Below are 10,724 nucleotides of genomic sequence, written 5' to 3'. Positions count from 1 at the left end.
TAACACGATTATTTAGGTACGTTTGACAATGTATAATTTCAAACATTAATATCTTTCATTATGGATAAAAAAATTATAAAAAACTGATATTTAAAACGAATCTTATATTCTAATAAGACCTCACACGACTATGTTTTTTCTTATGTATAATCATAAAATGAAGTCAAATCAGCGTGTGTGAATAGTGACAAAAATCCAATTATGTCATGTCATTGAGAACGGAGGAAGTATATTCCAATCCGTTCCCACCTTCAAATTCCAATTAAATTTTAATTGGGTCCTATAAGTTAACTTCTTCTCTCACATGTTTATTTTGTTGCAATCATGCATGTTCAACCAAATATCCAATAAGATCCAACAAATTCGAACCAATCGCGTCTATAAATTCAGATAAGTTCAAATGTTGCATTCTTTTTTTTTTTCCTGCGAATGAGGGCTTGAGACACAAGGGCATTGCAAATCGGAGAGTATAGATTTGAACTTAAAACTTATCGCACACATACCTTCAATCTTAAGTACTATTAGGTCAAGTTTAAAAGTTGCAACCTAATTAAGAAGGAAACCATGAATAGGCCAGAAGATCAATTATATATATATATATTCCTATTACTAGTAATATAAGTCATGGTCAACTACTCCAAAGTCCAAACAGTGTCCCATTTTCTTGTTCCATATCATAAGTAGTAACTACAAAAAAGTGTACCATTAACGACGGAAAATTCCGACGCAAAAAGTCAATAATCGTTGATTAATAACGGGATTAATTTTCTGTCGCGAACCCGTCATAAAAAGGGGCCGTCGTTAATGGAAAATCCCGCCGTTAACCCATCGTAAAAGACATTTACGACGGTTGATCCCGTCTTTGTTTGGTTGTTAGATCCGTCGCAAAAGGCTTTTGCGACGAGATTTTTGAGCCGTCGTAATTGGGTTGTCGTTAAAGATACAAATTTTTGTACGGAATACACATACTCTTTCTATAGACAATCGACTATAATTTGTTAATTTGTTCGCATATTTTGTATATTTATTACCCAAAACAATGAAAATATAATACTTCCTCCGTCTTTTAATACTCGCAACGTTTGAACTTTTGCCACTATTCATATAATCTACTTTGACTATTCGTAGTGTTTTTTGTATAAGATAAAACATAGTCATGTGGGATCTTGTTAGATTCGTCTCAATATGTATTTTCAAAATATCAACTTTTTATAATTTTTTCATAAAGAGAATTTAAGATATAAATGATCAAAGTTGTGCATTGGCATGCGTGAAACTAACAAACGTTGCGAGTATTAAAAGACGGAGGAAGTATGTTTTTTAAACCTCTCAACACGTTGGGTGGACCCAAACTCGAAAGTTATGGGTCTTTAACAAGCATTTACAAACCCGAAAGTAATTTTATATAACCGGGCCTGACCGACCCGTTTGAGATGTCTAACTACAACTATCCATACATCGACCTAGCTTGAACACACTCGAGACTCGACCAGTAGTCGTTAACTACACATAAGTACTATACATGATAATTATATATGTACACACTCGACCAGTTTCGTTAACTACACATAAGAAGACACATTATCTATATATCACATTAAATTATCAGTGAATAGTCTAATGTACACATTTGATTAAAGTAAAAGATTTGTAAACAGATGGGAATATTGGTGTAATTAATTAGGAATAATGAATAAATGAACAAGTAGGTGAAGCCTAATACATGATGAATAAATGGATGAGTTGAGCTTAATTTGTTGGTGATAGACTAAGACTCTAAGAGTGGTAGGTGCTGATCGAGTTAGGTTAGGTGTTCACTTAAGACATAAGTAGGGAGTAACGGTTTTATGCAACTAAACTCAAACCGTCTTATTAATATAATAAATAAATTAAGCTGACCATGATTAAATAAAATATTACTCCTATAAAAATAGGAATAGTAAACCAAAGTGCGACTCTCAAAGAATCCGATCAGAGTTAACGCGTAGACGAATAACGACGACTACGACGCGGCATGACCGTCAAACTTACAGTAAACCTGTTTTTACTCTCAGGTCTTCACACCCTCCTTGAGTCCCTTTTTTGGTGCTACTCCACTAAGTTACTAACTACTAGTAGTACGGAGTATTTGCACGACCTATGAGCAAGATTAGCGCTGGTATAAGCTAAGACTTCCACATAATCTTTTTATTAATTTTTAATTTCTTATATTTTTGTTGAGACTCTTTCAAACTTACTTAATTTTTCCACTTCAACCCTCGTACTCATTCAAAACTCCTCAAACTTAAGAAAAACAATAAAAAAAAAAAAAAAAAATCATAATTAAGATTGAATATACGGTTTAAAAGTCTTAAGTAGAGTCTTGGAATTCCAAGACTCTTGCTCAGACTTTTGTCATACTCTTCCACTCAAATGGGAGGTCTTAGATTAATACTCAATAAGACTGTTGCTCATACTATTGCTCATACTAGCGTTAATCTTGCTCTAAGTATAAGCTTTTTAATCCTTTTCATTTTACTAAAAACTCATATGATTTATAACTGTTGTGGGGTTTTTCCTATGGTGTATGGATTGAGGTACTTGGTTCATGTTGGTTCAATATTTTATATAATGTGTAAAATAAGAATATTTTCTAAGGAATATTATCTCTGATATTTGAGTAAGATTGTGATTTAGGGAGAGAAAGTATGATGTAAAATGTAGAGTAACATAGTGAATAGTGGTTGAGAGAAAACTGAATGTTCAAGCTCATTGAGAAAAATTACTATATAAAAATATTAGAATAGTCTTAAAACCCAGATTGTGCAACGAGAGATATTATTAGTGGTTAAAATAGTGCATTGGTAAACGTGAAATCTTAGATAGTGCAATTAAGAAAAATGGAGGAATTATATATATTTTTAAAATATCAACTTTAAAAAAAAAAAAATTAAACGTGTAGAATTGAAGATCTTTACGTTTTAAGTCGCCTCTTGAAAATCGTGAAAAGTCGAATGGTCCAAACAAAAAGAGACATCAGGAGTAACATTAAGGGTGTTACTCCCATTATTGTCATAATCCGTATGATTTTAACCAGTAACCGCTTTAACGTTTTTTTTTTTTTTTTGGTTGTGTAAAGAGAGCCACAAAGGGCAAGACAACAAATGATGTAGACGGTCCGGATTTGATCCCAGGTTTTAGGTACCATCCCCTCAAAACTTTACAAACTAATTAAGCTAGTTGACATCCAAACCTCCTTCGTTTATGTGTATGAAGACTCTTTTCTCTGAACAGGTGCGGCCCAATTGGGAAGTGATAAATCCAAGGAAGAATTTTACTTCTTCCAAGGAAATCAACTATAAAAAAATGTGGATTTCCTTGGCAGAAGTAAAATTTTCTTTGGATTTATCATTTCCCGGCCAATTCCATATTTAACAAAATTTCAGTGTATAATTGAGAATAAAATGAGTTGTCATTTACGTTTTCAGATGAAAAAATCTTATATTAACACTTTCTCAATACTCATATACTTGCAACATCTTACCAATTGACTGTTGGTTCAGTGGTGATTGAGGCTGAACTTGGTAGGGAGGATCCGTGTTCGATCCCCCGCAACAGCAATTGGGAGGGGAATGGAACCTATCCACTCAGAACTCGCCCCAAATCCGGATTAGCCTTAAGGGTGAACCGGGTGGTACACCAAAAAAAAAATATACTTGCAACATCTTGACTTTTCGCATTTATCGATACAAATTTAAACATTAATATCTTCAATTATGGTTAAGTAAAAATAAAAAGTCTAATAATACTTGTACTCATTACGAATACCTTCCAATCTTTCAATTACGAATATATATTTAGTTATTTACCCGTAGTCTATTTAAGTTGTGTACAATAATTGACCGTAAGAGTAGAATACTAGAATGAGTAAAAACGAATTAGCTATTTCAACAAAAAAAAAAAAGAAGTAGACTCTTTACCATTTATAGAAATACCTTAAATTGACCCTTAACATACGTAAACTTACGTATCATCCCTCGTCATATATACCTACTTTTATTTTTAAAAAAAATTTAACTACTACTGTAATTACTACTCCACTCACTTTCAATAATAATAAAATAAAAAAGAAATATTTTCTATAGTTAAAAATAGTACGGACCAAGAACGCTGACTAGTGACTACGTGTCCCGAGGAACGCGGTTATATGTGGCCCCCACACCCTCAATCACCGTCCTATTTATTCCCCTCTCCTTATAACATCACTTCCCTCTCTCCCTCTTCAACCCTCCTCCTTTACATACTCTTCAATTTCATTTCATTACATTTCCTTCTTCTTTACTCTCCTCTTTCCGAACAATTTAAACACTCTTTCTCTCTCCTCTATACCTTTGACTCGGTACTATCGATTCGAATTCAACCATCGTCGTATCAACACTAGATTCGCGGTATCGAGCCCAGAAATAAGATAAAATTAAGTTGAGTACGTTTAATTACAAAAGTATGTCTTCTTCAGATGAGTTGATTTCAGCGAGTGCCGAAACGTGGGCGTTTCGTCCCGCATTTGATAACGCTTGGATCTCCGACGCTTTTGCTCGTGATGCCGAGGTTTTAACCAAGGCTCTTCGTGATTCTATCTGTAATAATAATAATAATAATAATAATAATAATAATAATGATACTTTTAATAATGGGGTTTGTACGGACGTTTCGTACACTGAACTATTCAAGCCCCAAACGCCGTCCTCTCAGCAGCGGACACAGAGCGTTTCGAGTTCTGGTGGTGGTTCTGAGACGGAAACTGTTTCGAAACGTTCCACGTTTCGAAACGCTGCGCCTCTGAGTGGGAAGATCGTGAAGCGGAAGTCTCGTGCTTCGAAACGGTCACCGACGACGTTTATTACGGCTGATCCGGAGAATTTCAGGCAGATGGTTCAGCAGGTGACAGGTGTCCGGTTCTGTCCCGGTTCAGGCTTTGTTGGGTCGGTGGTCAAACCGGAGGCTCATAGGCCGACTGGGGTAGTGAACCGGTTACAAACCGGTTGCCTTCTGCCTACGCTTGACACGTCATCGGCATTTTTGCTGGACCGCCATCCGCACCAAGTTGGAGGCACAACAACCATGGAGTTTGGGCCGCCTTCTGTGGTGGCTCAGGCTGGTGGGTCTGGGTTTGATTTTGATGGGTTTTCCGGGTTCCCAACTTTGGAATCATGGAATTAGAAGGGGGAAAAAATAAAGGAAAAGAAAATGATGTAGTTAGGTAATTCTGTTTTAAGGATTTTCATTTTTCATTTTTCATTTTTTTTTGGATCTCTCTTTTTTCAAATCCTCCCATCTTAATGGGTGTTTTTCAGAGGGGTATTTTAGACAAGAATGGTGGTGGGCTTTGTTAATATTTGGAAGCTTTTTAGGTTATGGGATAAAATGTGATGTAGTTTTAATTAATGGATCCTATCATCTTTAATTTCATGTAGTTATGATCATAATAATAATAGTTGTTTAATTCTTAATTGTGCTTTTTTTAATAATTTTATTTCACGTACCAATATATGATTCGTAGACTTGGAAGTTATTTTTATTGAAGTATCTATATTTTATTTTTATTTTATTATTTGAGTTAGAAATTATTTGGGACGTTAGAAAAAAATACGAAACTGGCCAATCGATTTAATTTGAAAATAAAGTGATCGGTAGATCTTGGTATACACAGTAACACAAAATTATAAGCTCGTTTTATAAGAATATTAATGTAACAAGTCTTTAACTTTTGTTGTCTCTATTTTGATCTAGTTCACCACTGAAATTGAGTGAGTAAAATGAGATGTACACAGTATCAAATTAGCTAGAGGAATGTGCCTTCGCAATTGCAAATACAATCACACCACATGAACCTTTCCACAAGAATATATCGTTATAATTAAACGGCTAACAAATAATTCAAGGACCTACTCTGTCAAAAAAAATCAAATCAAATGAATGAATAATTATAGAATATTCTAAGGTGAATATACACATTCCTTGTCTATTTGATGTGAATAAATAGTAACTTTATTCATGCTAGATTCTATGTTACTCACACGAATGATCGGTAAAAACAAAGATAAAAAACACATTCAATTACAAGTCTTAATTTACCGTTTAAGATCCCAGAAGTCGTACTCATTTATTTTCCACATGAGAACACAAGTAAAGAGATGTACTCCTTACTCCTTATAAAATAACATCGAGGTGATTGTCATAGAAAAGAACGGAATTGATAAAAACCAGACAAGTAATAAAGTAAATAATGAATCATAGGTCCAAAACTCAAAACTATCTTTCCTCAAATTCTACTTTAACTTTGCGTTACCTTTTTTTTACCCTTTCAAATTGTTAAAATGAAAAATACCTACTCCGTATCAATGATAGTACTTCATCTTTTCTTTTTTAAATGACACAATTATTTAGACACGTTTGTCAATGCACGATTTTAAATATTTATATCTTCAATTATGGATAAGAAAATTTACAAAAAGTTAATATTTAAAAAGTATTTATTGATACGAATCTAATAAGACCCCACATGACTATATTTTTTCTTAAGTATAAATCACAAAATGAAGTCAAATGAGTTTGTGTCAATAGTGTCCAAAATTCAATTGTATCATGTAAATAAGAACGGATGAAGTATTATTTATTTCCAAAAATGTTACTGTTTATCTATATTTTTTTCCGTTTGCATATATAATTGGCACACACGTAACACCAATCAAGATTTACGACGTTCCTCCGGGCCAATTATGCTATATTTTGATAATTTTGCCAAAGTTTTAAGCAAGCATATGCCACGTGGTGTGATCTAATGGGTGAGGTTGTATAATTGGCGCCACAAATCAGTGGATAGTAATCGGGAAAATGACATTGATGGACATATTTCCATTAATCCATTGGCATCTTCCTTCTTTCTTGCTTTCTTTCTTTCCCATTTAATTTATTTAACTTTCTACCCTTTTCATTAATTAATTATTATACGTTATCTTGGATTATATAATGCATATGATCGAACTCCTTTGATAGGACAGGAGTGAAAGGAAAAAAAAAAACTTATAATAACATGATCGATCAATGCATTACCAATTATGATTTATGAGTGGTAATACAGTTGCGGGATCGATTGATACTTTGTATTTACGAAGTTCAAGGAAGAGATTGATAAATTATCACGGTTTTTGATACTCGATATTCTAAACTAATTAAGGTACGGTGATCCGTACTTTCACGTGCTAGATTGAATATTCACTCCAACGATTAAAGAAAAAAAAAGTGATCAATTAAGGGTGTGTTTTTCCCCCATATAAAATTTGAACCGATTTCTTATTGACCTTATTGGACATTATAGAATCTGATTGAAACTAATTAGACGTGGTCAAATCTGATTGTTAAAGAGTAAACTTATATAATCTGATTGGAACTTATCGACCTGATATGATCTGATTTTAAGTAACTTACCTGAACTTATTAGACCTAAAACATTATTTTTCAAAACATGAAAAGAACACACCTAAATTAATCGATTGATTGAAGACCATTCAAAGTCTAAGTTAATTCACTCGTTATTAATTGATCTACAGGAGTTAGTGACGGTCTAAGTTAATTGATATCATATACGAAGTACTTCCATGCATACGGTACCGTACCATTGTACCAATACACATGAATACTTTTAGTGGTCTATTATTATTTTCTTTCGGTACCGTACGTACCAATACGCATTAATACTTTTAGTGATGTATTATTATTTTCTTTAAAAAAAAAATATCCTAGGACTATAGTAGTCTAGGCGTCTAGCTACCCCTGGTTTAGGTTTCACTATCAAATATCAATCGATGATTATATTGTTACTCACTTACTGTACTTGTCTGGATGATACAGGGATGTCCATTATAATTCAAAAGTAGGAGAATCGTGCTTTTGCGTAATCACGGTGGTTTTAGACAAATCTGCTTTGGCTTTTGTATGAAATGTAAATCATGGCTTTATCTTCCAAGCATGTAATCATGCAATCACAACATTGCACACGAACTTTAATTATTTTTTAAAATATGGGAAAAGGTTTAATTAAAACCATCATGGTGTATATGTTACCTTGATTTAGAGATTATTATGGCTAAAACTATAAAACTCAAATCATATGTCTAATAAGAACAGTTTTGTACATGTCCACCAAGAAAATAATTGGTAAATTTCATTAAAGAATTCATTACACATGTGTTGTATATTGTTGATATACTATCTCCGTTTCGCAATACTTGTAAATTTTTAGTCATTATTTACCGATTAACTTTGACAATCTTTCTTTTACTATTGTTTAAAAAAAAAAATATAGTCAAATGAGATCTTCTTAAATTCTTATCAACGCGAGTATTCTGAATATCAACTTTTATGATTTTTACTTCTACATTCACTACAAGAATTTGTACCTTTAACGACAACCTAATTACGACGGGTCAAAAATCCCGTTGCAAAAGCCTTTTGCGACGGAGCTAACAACTAAACAATGACGGGAATAACCGTTGCAAATGTCTTTTACGACGAGTTTACGACGGAATTTTCTATTAACGACAGCCCCCTTTTATGACGGGTTCGCGACAGGAAATCTCGTCGTTAATCAACGATTATTGGCCTTTTGCGACGGGATTTCCCGTCGTTAATAATACAATTTCTTGTAGTGATTTTTTAGTGCTACAGATATAATACAATGACAAGTGGACAAAAACTTATATGCCGCAGTTAAGTAAATATCAGGTGATTTTACTGAGATGTGGATACCAATATTATTACTACGAAGGAGTACTCTTTAGTACTCCGTAGTAAGTAAACCGACAAAGAGTTGACTTGAAAGCAAAGGGTGGCGTGGCTTGGTCAGCAGCGTTTGGGTAGCTCGTGATCGATGAACAGCTCCAACAAGATATTCTCCTCTCACCAAGTTGATCTATTTACTAACAATATTTGAAATTAATTAAAATGATATTTAGGAAAGTGTTAAATTGTTGATTTAAGTCAAAAAGGAGACTTTAATATTTTAAGTTGATAAATAAGAATAAAATCTGATAATGTTAGGTGAGGACAGAGTTAGTTGACTTGGGTCTCGATCTAGATTTACTCAACCTTAATCATATTATGCGCAACTATTATTTTTAAATGTGAATCCATTCTTTTTCATAAATCTAAAATCTATAAATATTAGGTCCGTTAATCAAGATTATGCATGAGAAATTCATAGATTTAAACAATCAAAATAATTTTGTTTTAGACAAGTGTATTGCATTGTTCATATAGACGATTGACATGTGAAAAACACACACTCCTTTGTGTAAGCATATGGGTATGAGTGTATAATTGTATAAGAGTTAAAGTCGTCCCGAATTACTCGCACCGTTTCTATAAATGACAAAGTTTTATTAATATTATACTTATTGACCCATTTATATCCCTGCTTCTTAAAAAAAATATGAGTCATTTCCCACTACCACTTTTAAAAGTTGGCACATTTCTCACTATCTATATTAGAGAAATACCCCACTACCAACTACTCCCTCCGTCCCAAAATTATAGTCATGTATTCTAAATCGAGTGTCCCATAATTATATTATAAAATAGTTCCAATATTACCCTTATTTGAGACCACAAAAACAAAAGAAAAAGTACATTGAAACCTTCCCATGTACTTTATTCCTTTTTATTTGTATTATATTCTATTTTTTCATACAAATTAATCATCAATGTATTATACTCCCTCCATCCCTTAATACTCGCACCCCTTCTATAAATGGAAATTTATACCAATATTATATTATTTCTCACACTTACTTACTAACCCTACCTACACCCCTATTTCCTACAAAAAATCATTTAAAAATTCACAACCCCACTCACCATTCTCCACACCTTACACATTTTCCACTAACTATATTAAAAAAATACCCCACTATCAACTAACACCCATTAAATTAATATGTCAATTCAAATGTCTTAAACTCCGCACCGGTCAAACCGGTGCGAGTATTAAGGGACGGAGGGAGTATTTCAATTTCGCACACATTATATATATATTCCACTTTTCTTAAAATTCGTGTTTTTAGTCAAACATGACTATAATTTTAGAATGGATGGAGTATTATCTAATTATAATAAGTTAATTACATTGTATCAAATTTTATGCCGATCAAACCGATTCAAGTATTCCGAGACAGAGGAAATATTGTTCTAAGATGTACTACGGTCTACTTGTATTGTCGTATAATATAATCATTCACAATATTGGCGACGGAGTAATATATATACGAAGTATTATTCAGTTAACTTTAATAATTTTATTATTCCCGATATTGCTTAGTTAGCTTCTACGTCATTGATTAGTAGTGGCGGATCTAGTGTATGGGAAGTGGGGTCACTTGACCCCATTTGGCCAAAAAAAATTGCATAATTTTAGTTAATTTTCGACTAATTCATTTTAAAAAGTACCTAATTTAGTTAATTTTTCATTAATTTTGTAATAGTGACCCCACTTAGTACTATTTCTAGATCCGCCACTGTTGATTAGGGCACCGTACTTCCGTATTAGTTGTAGCATACGATCGAGTTTGTGCAAGTCAATGTAATGGTCGTGCAGTATTGCAGTGTTATCTAATTAAGAATAATTTGAAAGAATATGATCAGTGTCGTTGTTAACAAACGGACCTTGACTTCAACTTAATACAACAACT

General features: G+C 33.1%; 1 protein-coding gene across 1 annotated transcript; it reads left to right on the top strand.

Moving 5' to 3' along the window:
* Window positions 1–4,257: 4,257 nt before the first annotated feature.
* On the top strand, window positions 4,258–5,489 carry LOC110794076 (calmodulin-binding protein 25-like). The gene has a single exon (XM_021999019.2). The coding sequence runs from the start codon at window positions 4,483–4,485 to the stop codon at window positions 5,197–5,199; it is 717 nt and encodes a 238-aa protein (XP_021854711.2). The 5' UTR covers window positions 4,258–4,482; the 3' UTR covers window positions 5,200–5,489.
* The last annotated feature ends 5,235 nt before the right edge of the window (window positions 5,490–10,724 follow it).

Source organism: Spinacia oleracea, chromosome 1 (assembly GCF_020520425.1).
Source record: "Spinacia oleracea cultivar Varoflay chromosome 1, BTI_SOV_V1, whole genome shotgun sequence".
In the NCBI taxonomy this organism is placed as follows: Eukaryota; Viridiplantae; Streptophyta; class Magnoliopsida; order Caryophyllales; family Amaranthaceae; genus Spinacia; species Spinacia oleracea.
The sequence above is the reverse complement of the archived record's forward strand: the minus strand, read 5'-3'. Positions and strand labels throughout refer to the sequence as shown.